The sequence below is a fragment of the Colossoma macropomum genome, unplaced genomic scaffold (genome assembly GCF_904425465.1).
Source record: "Colossoma macropomum unplaced genomic scaffold, Colossoma_macropomum, whole genome shotgun sequence".
In the NCBI taxonomy this organism is placed as follows: Eukaryota; Metazoa; Chordata; class Actinopteri; order Characiformes; family Serrasalmidae; genus Colossoma; species Colossoma macropomum.
Window position 1 is genome coordinate 1,000,001 of NW_023495386.1, and position 15,620 is coordinate 1,015,620.

The 15,620-nt window shown below is 37.5% G+C and overlaps 1 protein-coding gene across 2 annotated transcripts in view; it reads right to left on the reverse strand.

Moving 5' to 3' along the window:
- Positions 1 to 15,620, reverse strand: part of esyt2a (extended synaptotagmin-like protein 2a) — a 49,359-nt gene that overhangs the window by 7,232 nt on the left and 26,507 nt on the right. Inside the window, exons 8-17 of one of the 2 annotated variants that reach the window (XM_036562423.1) lie at positions 11,253 to 11,373; positions 10,746 to 10,922; positions 10,140 to 10,222; positions 9,994 to 10,042; positions 9,136 to 9,225; positions 8,823 to 8,918; positions 4,947 to 5,009; positions 2,066 to 2,140; positions 915 to 1,001; positions 647 to 796 (exon numbers count right to left, since the gene is read on the reverse strand). In XM_036562423.1, coding sequence (XP_036418316.1) covers positions 647 to 796; positions 915 to 1,001; positions 2,066 to 2,140; positions 4,947 to 5,009; positions 8,823 to 8,918; positions 9,136 to 9,225; positions 9,994 to 10,042; positions 10,140 to 10,222; positions 10,746 to 10,922; positions 11,253 to 11,373 — 991 coding nt within the window. The remainder of the gene's footprint in view (positions 1 to 646; positions 797 to 914; positions 1,002 to 2,065; positions 2,141 to 4,946; positions 5,010 to 8,822; positions 8,919 to 9,135; positions 9,226 to 9,993; positions 10,043 to 10,139; positions 10,223 to 10,745; positions 10,923 to 11,252; positions 11,374 to 15,620) is intronic. The other variant, XM_036562424.1, reaches the window with a different exon arrangement.

Sequence of the window (15,620 nt, forward strand, 5' to 3'; positions counted from 1 at the left end):
AGCACTATGTATAAGTATAAATGGTGTATAATGCGTTATGGAGACACACTGTGATTCCATCACCCAAACCACCTTTGGCGGTAGCCAGGAACACATAGGACCACATAAACTAACAAAGAACCGCCTTAACTGTGTCATCACAGCAAAGATGAAAGCTGCGAGTTTACTTTTTTGTCTCCTCTCCCATTTGTTTGAAAGGTGATTTAGCAATCCATGTGATCCAAACCATTGCAACAGCCCTTTCATGTATATGAACAAGGACTCAAGATCAAGAACACGGAAACAAAAGCAAGAACATGAAAATTTGGCTAACAACAAATGCAGCAAGAGACTGATGACATAAATGTGGATGGTCCCCTTCCTCCAGACACAAAGTCTGATTACAGGTGATCACTGGAGACGCACTTGAGACACATGGAAATGCCTGGTGTAAGCGGCTAAACGTCTCACTGACCACTTATGATCATATCACTTGAGACAAATGTTTATACCAAGCGTGAACAGGGCCTTAAGTTTTTCTATGGAGATTATATGACTTGTGCCAATAATGGTTTTGCATGAAACACCTGAATCCCAATATAAGAAGGACTTGTGGACAAACAGTGTTTGTGTGCATATGTATGTGAGTGTGTGTTTTTCTGCCTACCCTTAGTGCCATCTTCATTTTGAGTGTAGCACTGGGCCCTGCACTTTTCAGAGGGAACCTGTGACTGAGGGTCATATTCTCAGCCTCCAGCAGCTGGGTCAGAGGGAGAGTCAAAGTCCCGAGTGTGCACTCATGCCTCTCGTCCTTTACCTACAGAGACAGGCAAACAAACACACAACACACAAACACAACGTATGCATGTAAAAGTTAGTTTATCTATTGCTGTGTATATGTGTGTTAGTTTGGGGTTTGTATGTTTTGTTTTTACCTCCACTTCTAGTTCCTGACTCCTTGGGTTATGTATTAGGAATGTAAAGGCCTCCTCCCAAACGGGCTCATTGGTTTTATAACGTGTCTATGAGAAGGGCAACAATAAATAAATAAATAAATCAATATATCAATAAATGAAAACATCAGCATTTGTTCACAGTACACTACAGTATGTAAAGAATTAAAATAAAATATTCAGATATGATTTAAAAAGGATTTGTTATCAGTTATTTCAGAGTTTGGAAAGTGATCAGGTTTCCCATGCAGTTTTTCACCCCTATATTGAGCTGTATTTGATGTCAGTGTTCCAAAAGATTTAATGACAGTAAATGACAGAAACAGCGTTTATAAAAGGGTTTTCCAAAAAAGGGACTACAATGTCTGTTGCATGGATGATGTCTACTTTACCTTTTATAGTTATATGGCTTAGCAAAAAATTAAGTTCTTTTTTGAACATGCAGAACCAGCAGATGGCATAGCTTTGCACTTCTGCCCCTTATTTATTCCACCAATGTATTCCACAGATTTTACAAAAATTATGTATAACTTCATCACTAAGATGTAATAAAGTCATTCAGAGTTGTTTGATGTGAGACATTCAATTGTAGACAAAAATGATTTCTTTACAATGGTGGTGATAGGAACCAGGGGTCATGATGTCTTCAACTCAAATATAGCCATTTTAAGGTTGATCATGGTGAAGTAGCAGTAAATCAGCAAAAAAAAGTTTTCTTTGGGGACTGTTTTGCCTTACAATGCCCTGCATGTACCTCTCCACTATGAATGGATATGAAATAAAATACGTTTCAGACTGAAACTGGATCTTAAAACTATCATAAAACAATCATAAAACAATGTCTTGGTCATCAGTCAACGTATCTGTTAGCATTTCATGTAATGCCTTCTGTGAGGGGGCATTAAACTCTTCAGACATCAGCATGTTTCATATGCATGTGCATTTCAGCTTCAAACCATATGCATTTCTATTATAGCTGGTAAGGTTTTGTACACCAAAATTCTGAACATTATACAAGGTGTTCATTCAAAACTGGATGTGTTAACCCAGCACTTTAGGCTTAAACCTCATCATGCCATAAAACCACAAACAAAGCATCATGTTAATCAATCTTAATCTGTGAATATGCTTACCTTGCTCTCGTAAGTCTTGTGTCCGACCCTAAACTGGACGAAGGGACTGGGGTCACTGCTGACCTTTTTTGCAGACTGGAGAGAAACAGGTGGCAACCACAAGTTCCCAAGATTATCAGGTTATCAAATCATACTGTTTTAAATCATTGCATGGTCCTGTTTTAAGCTTTACAGAGCTTCATAGAACTTTCTTTTGTATTGAACAAATGGAAAACATCACATTCACTGATGAGCAGAAATACTTTTTGTGTATAGAATATTTAAATAAAAATATGTATAAATATTTGGAATGAAAGATATGAAAAACATTACACCATAAACAATGTTTTTTTTATGTCATCATTATCTTATGTAATTCATTAATTCGTGGAAGATATATGTGGATTTCTAGGCACTTAACGTAATGCAAAATGTACCTAGAATACTATTCCCCCAATATGTTTAACTCAAAGAACTAATGTAAACCTACAAAATGTAGATACATTTCCAAAGATTTGAAATGTAATTTGGAATGTGGAGGAACAGCAGGTATAGTGAAAGAACCCGCATACCCAGGAAACCTGATTATAAGAGAAGAAGCCATAAAGCACATCCATTCAGAACTGATTTGTTAGAGACATGCGTAGAGTTCAACCTCAAATCACAAATTTAGACTTAATTTAATACTACATTAAGATTTAAAAACCTATTAAACAAATTGCAAATGGAATCGGTACTGAGAAGATGCACAACTAGTGCCTAACACATTCTCTTTCAAGTCGCCATATACAGTCTGAACCTGAAACTGAAACCACATACCACACAATGTCCTCTACTATCTGGATGTCTTACATCTCTAAAGTTGGCAAAACACACTGCTCATGTACATATTTTTGTCATTGTAGATAACTGATAAAACACCAAGTAATCTGTTGGTTTTCCAGAAAATCACAAACTTCAAAATGAGAAACAGGTTTCAAGCACACCTTTGGCTGATATTAATGCTGGAGATTAGCCCCAAACAATTTTCAGACCACAGCATTTTTGCATCACTTCTTCAAACACACTCACATATAAAATGACATGGATTAGGTAGGTTATGGTTTGGTTAGTCAAACCAGGCCTACAGGACAAAACAAATATCAATCACATGAAATCTGCACCCCATTCTTCATGCCTGGCTTAAGGTGTTAGTGTCTTAGGTTAGAAGAAAGGTTTGGTCTGCATTTTCCATCTTTAAAAGAAAATCTGCTGTAATATGTTCTGCAAAATAAAAATGTGACACTGAAAAACTCATATGATCTTTTATTTTCTCATGTTTTTTTTTTCCACCGGACCGCCCAGTGAGCTGGCCTGGAAGAGGCAGTTATGTTCACTGACTGACTGACAACTTTGTTTGAAATGCGCACAAGGAGTTTATCCAGCCCTCAGTAGATGGCGGTGATGCACCCTAAGTTAGCCCAATACCATTCAATAGCAGAGAATAGAATCATCAGGCGCCGGCTTCAAATGCTACATAGTGTTAGGTAAGCTAAGGTTAAGGCTGTTGTGCTTCAGGTGTGTGTGTCCTTGCTTAATATAGTATGCTGTGGGTTGCCGCTGCTGTAAGCCGACAAAGTTTATTGTGAGCAGAGAGAACACTCTCAAGTGGCTCCTTGTCAGCTCTTTTTTGGCAGATTGAGCATGTTAAATTGGCATTAGTTGAGAGCGAGCTGCGGGGGAAGAAAAGAAAAAAAAAAACAACCCACTGCCTAGCCAACTTTAAGTGCAGAGTAGCAGAGTTTTATCACTAGAGATGGGCATTTGTTATTCTGAGGTTTACAATTGTAAATGCAAGGCATTTGAATAACAATGAGAAAACAATCTCTTAAAATTTTTTTTAAATCTAAAATAGCTCACAGAGCAGACAAAAACATAGAGAGAAGCCCCATTATTTGCAATTTAATTGAACTTTTAACGAATGACAGTTAATACTGCATATCCTGTTTAAATGGCCACTTATGAGCGTGTGGCCTTGTGGTCCAGTCTGACTTGGTATGAAATAATTTTGAGTAATATTACATTTGAGAAAAAATATGTAATCATTTCCACGTAATTATTCACAATTTCCAGAGGTCAAACTTCTCTTTTTCACTTAGTGGAAATGAGCTTCCATTTTGCTGGATGGGCGTCTCTGAGCAACAATAATGGCAATCATGTGAGGGCCAAAAATAAGACAAGCTTTTCACAGGTGCTGAATAATGGGCATAATCATTGAGTCAGTATTTACCATCAGCTTTTGTTAACTTGAGAAGGTCATTCATTAAAATAATCTCCTCCCAGTATTTTGTGCTTTGAGAAGAAGACTTACATAAATGCACATACAACAAAGAAAAAGGGCAAAATATTAGTGACTGCTCTTTTATCTTATTATGGGCACTAAAGGGCCATGGTGCAAAACATTAGTAAACCTGCCGCCAAGTTGTCTATGTATTTAACAGATGCAGTATATCTTGCTGGGTAGTGGCCGATTTATAATACTCACAGAATTGTCACCTTCTATTAAATCATTCCATTAAATCAGCCTATAATCTTCCTAACTTCTTGCCTTTCCTGTTCTTTTACATGCATGCACATTTGAAATTTTATACTTACGGCATTGTGTCTATGCATTATGATATTGGCCACATAACAAAAATGTAGACTCAGATTCAACAATCAATCTCCTCTACAGCATTTATCAAAATTGTATCCATTACCAAAGGTCATTACTTCTGAAACAGATAATGTGGACAACAAACCAGTAAACATTTTTTTTTCCTTTTAATACTTCCTGCTAAGTGTTTGCTCTTTGTTAGGTGTATGCTTTTGGATGTGGTGTTTTGGATAAGTGTGCCCACATCACTAAGTAGTGTGCCATTACCTTTAGTGCTTTATTGATTGAGGACTCCTTCAGACCTGCATGGTTGAATTCTAATGGATTGCGCTTTTTCCCAGGAAGAAGAGGATGACCCCATACAATATGTGCATGTGCGCACACAAACACAGGCAGAAGAGTAATTAGAAGAGAGCATGCAAGGAGAGATTAAAACCATGTTACCACAACAAACAACACCCTGGAATACACACACACACACACACACACACACACACACACTCAAAATGAGGGATGGAAGACATGACAAAATGAACAACAGATTAGATGACTTCAACCCCACCAAAACAAGAAAGCTGAAGGAATAGTTAGACCAAAAATCTAATTTACATTATTTTTCATGCAACACATTAGGGCCTGGAGATTAATTTCTATTCAATTTATATTCAAATGATATATATATATACATATATATATATATATATATATATATATATATATATATATATATATATATATATATATATATATATATATATATATACAAATCTCAATCACACTTCGTTGAGGTTTTCTTTACTAATGCATGATGTTCTTCACTTCTTCTTAGCAATATTCTTTTGTAAAAGTACAGAACCAATGTGTGATGGACAATAATGAAAATTTGATTGCTAGTTGAACTACTCCTTTTAATGCCATGACAGAGACACCGCGACACTCCCACAATGTTTTAAGGGTTAACAATAGCATGTTATATAACAATGTTTATGAGGGAGAGAGAGTGTTTTATTAGTGATGTTTACAGAAAAAGAAACAGCATCACAAACAGAAAACACTGACAGGAGAGAGGTAATGAACGAAGAAAAAGAATGAGGAGAGAAGAAAAGGCAATCCACAGCAGGAGTCTTACTCACACTTCACTTTAGGGTGATGTTTATGAGCAGAATACAGCACATCTACATCTACAGATGACTATGTATATATATTTTTAATTGAATAATGTGTAAACATGTTGAAACTGCAATGAGCCTAGCAGATACAACAAGAAGTCTCTCAGTTCAGAGGGTATATAAGCTCTTTCACCACAGCACAAAACTATACTACATTAACTATTAATGCCTATTTGAAGGTTCAAGATGGCATATCTTCATAAACATCCAACAGAATGTGAAGAGATGTGTAAAACTGAAAACCTGGTTTCATTCAACATGCAATCAGATTTTTTATGAAAAAACAAAAACACTGACAGTTTTAACTAACAAAAAATGAACAAACAAACAAAAAAAAAAAAAATTACTGCCATTACATTATGAAGACTACATTTCTTTGATTTGAGCCAAAATGATCATCCACCTGTCACATTTGCTGACAAAGACCATTACAGTGTATGGGTGTAGACAACTACCATAAAGCGTTATGGCTAATTTTCACAAAAAAAAATAATGAAATTATGTCATGGCTAATATCTGTAGTTTTTTTATAACACCAACTATTGCTATGAAAACCTGTCCAACATGTATGGTCATTTACATTCATTTATTAGATTTGTTTCTTCATTGTAAAACTATGTTTGAGAAAAATATACACATATCACACACTGGCCAACTACCATTCATGCTACTGCTCTACGTCATTGAATCACAGCACTTATTTAGCTCACATATAATTGGCTACATTATAATGTAATAATATGTAATAATGTTATGTTTTGTTATTTGTGGGGTGTCTGAAAACGTCTGCAAAATACAATCCAAATAACTAACTTTAACTGAAAGTATTTGTAGAAATATTCTTCTAATTTTGGTAGTAACATGTTAAATTACTCTTATTCTTGTGTGAGAATGATCAGGTAAAGACTTCGGCTACACTGGTTCTTTTTAGCATGCAACTGCATGTTCAGCTTTGATTCATTTTGTGTAGTTCTTTCACAGCTAGAAGTATACAGCCACTCTTCTATTCTGTACTTATTATATTTCCCATTCTTGATTTTCACTGTAGTGAACAATTACCCCAACTGCCAGCTAGGTAAAGGAATACTCCTGCATTTACGTCCGCAATTGCCCATTAGCATCAATTATAAATGTGATATTTAACTACAGATTTTCTATTCTTTGATGTGTGTCAAAGATGACCGTCTTCGTATGACAGCTGGCTGCGGCAGATAGAGATCAGGCTGAAAATGCTGAAATATTCCATAGTGTTAATATTAAAATAATATTCCAGGAATCAGCTTGGAGATGAAAAATAACAAAATTGTGCCCTGACTCATGCCGTAATTAAACACAAGCATGCAGAACTGACAGGCACAAAAGCACTTTTGGTTCTCATACCACCATTTCAATCAACTTCTATTCAGAGTGAAATTTAGAAATGCAAAGCAGAAAACAAACAAAAAAAAAAAGGGGTCATGTAAAGTCCTGCAGATATCAGCAGCCACAAGGAAAAACAACGAAAACAGACGCTTTCATCTTTTATCATTTCAAAGAAGGATAACATTGCTGTCATATCAAAGCCTCATAACTTTTTTTGTTTGTTTTTATACTTTTTTTTTTACACAATTTGAAAACACTTGCTTTACATTGTGTGACCATTTTATGACAAGTGGACCATCAGAAATGACCTGGACTGAAATCTTGTTTCATTGATGTACTTAAGAAAGATTTTGATCTGACAGCAAAAGAAAACAACAACAATAACAACAACAACAAAACAACAACAACAACAACAACAACAACAACATCATTACCATGCTGACAAAAGAAACACAAGCAGAAAGACTCACAAAGAGAGTCCTGTAGAGGGTTGCAGTGTTCTCACAGAACACCAGACCTGCAGTGCGACGCTCCTTCAGACAACCACTACCAAGGTCACCCTCAAACACACTCTTCCCCACAGGAAAAAGTGTGACAGAGCCAAAGAGGAAAAGGGAAAGAGAAAGAGAGGAAGGGAGGAGTGGGCAAGAGTCAAAGAGACAGAAAGAGAAACGAAAAGAAGCTGAAAGCACATATAAAACGCTGAAATATAGAACCAAGCACAGATGACCATGCATAAGGCAGAAGAATGAGCTGGAGCTAGATATTCACCGATTCAACTTCTATTCTCTATATACCGGTTCTGACACCCAAACTGAAGATATTGGCTAATACAGAGTACCGATCCAATCCAATATTTTTTTCCTTCTTCAACTTAACTGCAGAAATTCATATTCACTGAACTAGTATTTTACCATTTATTTTAAGGCTACGTAATCATCACTGTAGACATCCTATCTAATTTTTTTGTATTAATTTTATTTATTTTTTGCCTACATTTAACTGATATAAATGTAAAAGTCTGAAATAGCTATTTTCTGATAAAGCTAGTGTGAAGAGCACAACAGAATTAGAAAAGCCCTCCTAAACAGGGGCTTTTATTTTGATATTGGGCTGCATTTAGAGGAACAATGGCACATGTGTTTATCTCCTTAAAAAAAAAAAAGTTTGTGAGATCTTTCATAATTACTGCCTGTATGTAGAACATTCAGTTTAATTAATAAAAACACAAAGTGAGAACTTGAGGTGTATCACATTGTGGAATGACTCTCTTGCATTGCAAAGCAACCCTGAGTAAGAAATTGTACTGACAGTTAATCAGGTCGAAACCCAACAAAGTGTATGGGATCATTAATTGGAACTACAGTTGCCAAACAGGGCTTGGAGTGAAAAGAATAAAAAAGTGAGAAAGCATGATAGAATAGGGAGGAAAAGAGAGAGAGGGCAGAGACGGAGAAAGGAATCTTTTAAAAAAAAAAACAAAAAAAAAAACATGCGCGTATGTGTGTGTGTGTGTGTGTGTGTATGTGTGTGCATGGGTGTATTTGCCTGCACACATGTCTGTCCGTGTACGTGTATGTATGTGCGTGTGTGTGAGTGCATCAGTACTTACAGGCAAGTTCCTAGCTGAGTCCAGGTGTACGACCAGCAGTGCTGAAGCGAGTCCATCATTAGCCTGCCCTTTATCTGCCCTAATACTGCTCAACACCTGCAACACACACACCCACACACACACACACCTGATAATTAACTGCACACAAGAACAACAGCTCAACAGACCCTCACTTTCAATTTTCTATACATGCAGGATGTGTCTGGGATTGCCAGTGAGTTTTGTCATGTGCAAAACACGTCTCTTCATATATCTGTGTGAGATGAATGTGAGTGTTTATATGCATGTATCTGTGTGTGTGTTTGAGGGATACCTGCTCCAGTTTATCAGATGTAGAGAGAGGAGTGAGCCACTCCAGCTTTAGGTGCAGTTTTCCAGAGGACACATCATCCAGCACAAACCACTAAACAAACATATAAATATCTAAATAAACAGTTGTAAAGAAACAGTTGCATCCCAAATACAAAGTGACTACTGATGCACTGAAATCAAAGTTCTTTGGTGCAATGGAAATTCAGGATATACTCAGCCAAAAACTGGCAACAAATAAAACACTTTCCATAAAATAAACTTCCTAAACTTATTACAGTACGTAGGCTATGGTATGTGCCACGAAATCCAGTGTTCTCAACAAGAGAGAACAGGTATTGATCCAAGGCAATGAATTATATTACTTTTAGTCATACTTTGCATTTTGACTCTGTGGTTTTTATTTTTCAAAACATTAAAGCTACAGATGGCACTGCTGTAGTAGTTGGGAATTTCCTTTCTGCCTCATTTTGATGTGTTCGGTGTATTGAGCGGAAAGTCATGACAAATTCTTGTGCGTCCCATTTTGATATTTGGTATGAGATTATAATCTTCTTATCTAATGTCCCTCTCAAAGACCAGGAAATGGGCCCACTGGGGCCAACATTTTCACTCTGCTGCTGTTCAATCTGTTTGAATACACCTGTGCTGATCAGCAGTGGCAAGTGAAAGGAACAGTGTTTTAATCACTATTTCCCAATTTTGTTACCATTAAAATTCTTTATAAAGTTTTGATTTTGACATTTTGATTTTAATCTTTGCTATTTATTAAAATTTTGGGCCAAATTTTTTGGCCAGAAATGGGTAAAAATGTTTCGGTTTTTGGTGGCCGAAATTCCGGTGCTAAACTAAACGTGTTTACCTCGTCAACTTTTTGCTCCTTCTGCAACTCGGTAACGTCAATGACAAGCCTTCAGGAAGAAAGAACACAGTTTTAAATAACTGTACTTTGAAAGTCTGGGTCTTAAATGAAATATTGGTCTTTTTTTTTTGACAAAGAAACATTACCTGCCCAGGAAGTCATCTTCATCAGGGTCTTCATCAAACAACTCAATTTCCAGAAGCTGGCCTGGCTGATCATACACATACGCCTAAGACACACACACAGACACATGAATGCGTGCATAAAAATGGACACACCAACACTGTTGAATATTAGCTCAATATTTTACGTTTCCTGTACCGCTTCCCTAATATGTTAACAGGAATTGACTTCACAACACAACTGTTCAGTAAAGTGCACTGATCAAATAATACAATCCAATATCCACCACACTGAACCACATGGTTCAACGGCTCAACAATCAAACTGGACAGTAATGCCTACAACTATGGTTCATTCACATTTGCTGCATTTAAAGAGTTCAGAGTCCTTATCCCAATGCTTGTGAGCTCTAAGCTAGCAAACATCTTTCAGCAAGGACTTCGAACTAAGCAATATTATATCCACTTCATTAACCAAATTAACCAATTAAATACAAATAGGCCTCATAAAACATTCCTCACACACTCCATTAATGTAGTGTTAAAATCACTCAACCATTTTATAGCGCATTCAAAGCGAAACTCGTTCTACAATTTGCATTACCATCTGTAGGAATCTGTAAAACAAACCTCATATACTTCATTCCATTTAGGGTTTAGGCAGTCCTTGATGACTTTGCTCTGGAAGAGATGGTTGCCAACTTTAATGACCCCATATGGATCAGATTTCCCTTTAATCAGACCACCCAGAAATGTGTCCTTAGCCAGCAGGTCCTGTGCCTCCATAAAATGCACCCGCAAAACACCCTGAAAATGCACAACACAAACACATATAGACGAAGTGAGAGTTGTAGTACAGCAAGTACAAATTCTCAGTTATAAAAGAATCAGGTTTCTGTGTTCTGTGTAATACAAGCTATCGCTCTTCAGTTTGTTGAAATGGGCTAGTAGCATGAGTGAGTAAGTGTATACTGAGAGAACATTCCTTTTTTGTTCAGACCACAAATCACTGGAAAACACTACAACTATTCCCTCTAAACTCCTATTCTAATAAAATGGCAGGAATACTGGTGGATTCTGGTCAGCATAGGCCATAATAATAAAAGAAAGGTAAAGATAGTAAAAGTAAGCTCATACCTTAGGTACAGGGAAGCGTAGTTTTGCCATTTGTGCATCATCCACCAGTGGGATGGATATTTTATTGGGCAGCACCAGGTAACTGCAGATAATATCTTCAATCACTCCATCACACAGTCCACTAAGAGAGACGGAAAAAGAGAGAGGTTTAGAAAGCAAAGAGGGAGAAACACTACTTACAACATACTGAACTGTGCACTCATAAGTCACACTACTGCTCAAAAAATTACCAAATGGAAGCAGTTTCCCTTCTACAGTCATATGCAAAAGTTTGAACACCCCTAGTTAAATCACACGTTTTGCTGATTTTCTAAGACAAAAATAAGTTACCACATCCTCTCCAGGGAACATATGTAAACATGACATTTTTGCACAAATTTTAGTGCACAATTCCTATTTATTTGTTGAGTCTGACATATTGGAAAAAAATAAAACAACATATAAACTAGGGATGCATTGGTACCATTTTGTGCAGACCAAATACAAGCATGAGTACATGTTTTTAAGTATGTGCAGATACCGATTCCGAAACCACTCTGAATAAACCACTTTGAATTAAGTAGTTGTTATAGTAATGAGTTCAATGTACCTCCACCTTTAAAATCATTCAAATTCAGCTAATTTTAAATGACATGCATTTGCTAGCTATTCAACATTAGTTACCTTGGATTGAGTAGTGCTGCAGTGGAGAAGAGAGGGTTTTGTTCCACATAAGAAAAGCGCTTCTGTACAGCTGTAAGTAAGGTATATTTCATAGTTTTGATCATATGCTGTCTCTTTCAACAACAGTCTTTGCAGCACAGTAACAGGAATTACATTTGAAGCTAATCCAAGAAGCTTGCGTTTTGAGTTTGACATCTTTTTGGAGTCTTCTGTTTGGCTGGTTGACCCTTGTTCTTTGGTGACAACTCACTCTGTACAATTGAAAAGACCACTTTGTACAGACAGAGCCTATGAGTTATATGCGCTCACTTCACGAAAGCGCTTGGTCTGATTGACCTACTATGTGCCACGCAGTGCCTACAGACAGTTCTGCCTATAACGAATGTCCAATAAAGCTGTTTCATTTAAAACAACACACTGCTCACCAGAGTACTGAGTGAATATGCCACTGTGCACTGAAACCAAAACCAGGTGGAGATGTACATGGATACGTTTTTTCCACATGCTCTTTTACAAAGACAATTAAAAATAAATAAATAAATAAATAAATAAATCACTATATCAATGTTTATGCTTCGCAAATCTATTCAGTCAAACAGAATAAAGTCAGAATTTACAGACTTTAGTGCCTCAAATGTCGTCTTTTTCCACTCCGTTTTGCTAGCCTACGCATCTCCACCTGTATTGGGGAAGTGGCTGTGAATGTGATTGTGTTCGTGTGTGTTTAAAAAAATGTTAAAATTGCACAGTGTACATCTGGTGGTAATATGCCAAGGCATGTTTGAGGTGACCAACAACATTGTGTGTGACTGCCTCGGCATCAGCAGCACTTTGCTGTGTGAGCAGATCGTCATTCACTGCCAGCTTAAGTCGATTGCTCATTAGAGCGGCAGTGTACACTAGGCTCAGGTCACATGGTATCAGGCGGTATGGATGTTGGTAATGGTGTATTTGAGTACACATAAATTTATAACCATATTTTTTGCACAGGCCACACTTTTTATGTTTTTAAATGTTAAAGTCAGACAATACACAATATCTGTGCAGAAGGAGGGTATAGGGGATGTATACAGGATTTCGTGCTTATTTTGTGCTTACAAGAACCTTAGTTACAAACCTTCACTTTCCGTCACGGGTGAGTTTAACTGGGCAAACTTTACAGCAGTCATATTCAGAATTTTCTAGCATGTCTTCTGTCCAGTTTTCGGCAAACACATCCTGGACTACATGTAAAACAACGTATGGAATGCCTACAAACCGATACTGTAGCAACATCATCACAAAACAGATCAGAATCTGGTGCAAAGTTGCTGAACCTGATGGCCTACCTGTCCATGCCCTTAAGGCAACTGACTACATGTTGTATAGTTGTGTCACATACCTCACCAAAATACCAGTACCTGAGATGTTAGACAACCTAGGATAAACCTGAGATGTTGGGTATACTTGACCGATTTTGACAAGGTTTTAGCTGAAGAACCATCATAATTAGATATTGTGTGAAGAATCGGCAGAACAAACCTACAACCAAAACAAGACCCTTTAAGAAGCAGTAAACTGTCTTAAGTTATTATCAGTGGGTTCATGGGGGTAGAGCACCATAGCTCCAATGCTAGGGACACCACAGGACACCACTAGCAGCATCATGTTCTGCTACAGCAGCTGCACCATATCAGGCTGTATTTACTATACAGGAAAGCAAATCACTTCCTTTGCCAACTTGATGCGGCTTTGAGTGTGTGTCGCTAAAATGCTTGGCTATCTAGAGTAAAAGAACATGTAGTTGGAAGATACTTCTGTAACACAACGAAACTCTAGGGACAACAGCCCTAATTTTATTTTTAAACATTACTTTTTAAAAATTCAACAAACGTAATCTCCCACTGAACATCTACTAACCTTATTTTTTCAAAGATTGTAATTATCTCCTGTTAACTTCTCCTCCATCTTCTCAGCATAAAACACTGTGCCACATTTCAACAATCTGACAGGCTGCTGGGTAAAGAAATTCGCTTTTCTTCCACAGAATTCAGAAATCCTCCACTTTTTTCAGTCTCGTTGCTTGCTTCGCTAAACTGCCACTCATATAATCCACTGTACAGGACAGGCTTCCTGTCTCCACGGAAATCGGTAAAAGGCAAAATAAAAAACGCTGCGCTCTGCTGTAAAGTAAACGCAGTGTCAGACTGCAAAACCGTCAAGTGGATGGGAAAATCAGTCTAGTTCATCAAGGTGTGCAGAATCATTAGAAAACAAAGAACCCAGCCGAAAACTCCTAGCAATACTGCCACCTGGCAAACTGTACCACAGGACTGAGTTCATTACCAGTGTAAAAGAATTTTTTAAATACTTTGCTGTTGGGCCATTTGGGCATGGACATGCATGTCTCATTTCTGCTGTAAGTGTGTGCAAAGAGTATGTCTTGAATTTTGACTTTAACTGGTGTAGAAGCACCACTTTTGTTATGAAAGTGTGTTTCTTTGCCATGGCCACCAGAGGGATGAAGTGAGCTACTGTAGCTGACTGGGAGGGTGTGTCCCAATGTGCTTGAGTTGAAAAGAAGTACACAGCTTGAAAGATCTAAACCACAACACATCGGCACCACCCTTTATATGACTGTAACGTGTGTGTATGTGTGTGTGTGTGAAAAAAGAGAGAGAGCAAGAGAGAGAATCATGGGGAAACCAAACAACAGTCATTACAAGCCTGCCAGGACCTTTAATGGGCAAAAAATCTGAAAGAGTGGGATAAAAGGGAGGCATACATACAACTCATGTAAGATACCCATCCTATCACAAAAAAAACAATACACACTTGTGCTCTAATACAGTCCCACAATGGCAAGAGTGAGTTCAAGTGGCTGGTGTTTGGGTGAACCATGCAAATCATTTGTGAGGTAATACGATTCCTCTCTCTGTAAGGCCCAAGGGCAGACTCCCATAAGCCCTAAAGTACAGCAGCATTTTCAGGACTGTAGTACGTGTGTGTGTGAACAAAGAAACTAAAATATATGTAAAATATATGTCATGGGAGCTGTTCCAGCAACTGGCATACCTGACAATGTTAGAACAACAGTGTGTGTTCTAGTTCCAGAGTGTGTGTATCGACTCTTACACAAAATGTCCACAGGTTCTCACCCTGATGCAATATTGACCAAGCCCAGAAACCTCAATGTATTCAGCTCACTCCCAGCCTCTGCTTCAGACAGGACTGAATTTATATTCTTTCATTCCCAAAAACTAAAAACAAAAATATGCAGTTCTTTTTTTTTTTTTTACTGTCCAACATTATGTGAGCAAAAGAGACAGAAATAGCAATTTTTTCCCTTTTTTCTGGTATTTTAAATGTAATAAATCACAGTATCATTCAAAGCTTGGAATCACAGTTCCACTTATCATTAATTTAAATGATTTTATTATGATGATTAGGTATTATTTGGGTGGTGGATCATTTTCAACACTACAGTAACATTAACATGGTGGTGGTGGACACACTGACCGTGTTGGTCCATCTTGTGTAAAGTTAGAGAGGATAGCTTATCTGTTGCTGCAGTTTGCGTTGGTCACCCTCTAGCTCGTTATCAGTGGTCACGCTATTGATGCTATTGGCCGGTTATTTCTGGTTGGTGGGCTAGTCTTCTAATCCACTCATACCAGTGCAACAGACACTAAAACAGCACCACCACGTCAGTCTCATTGCAGTGCT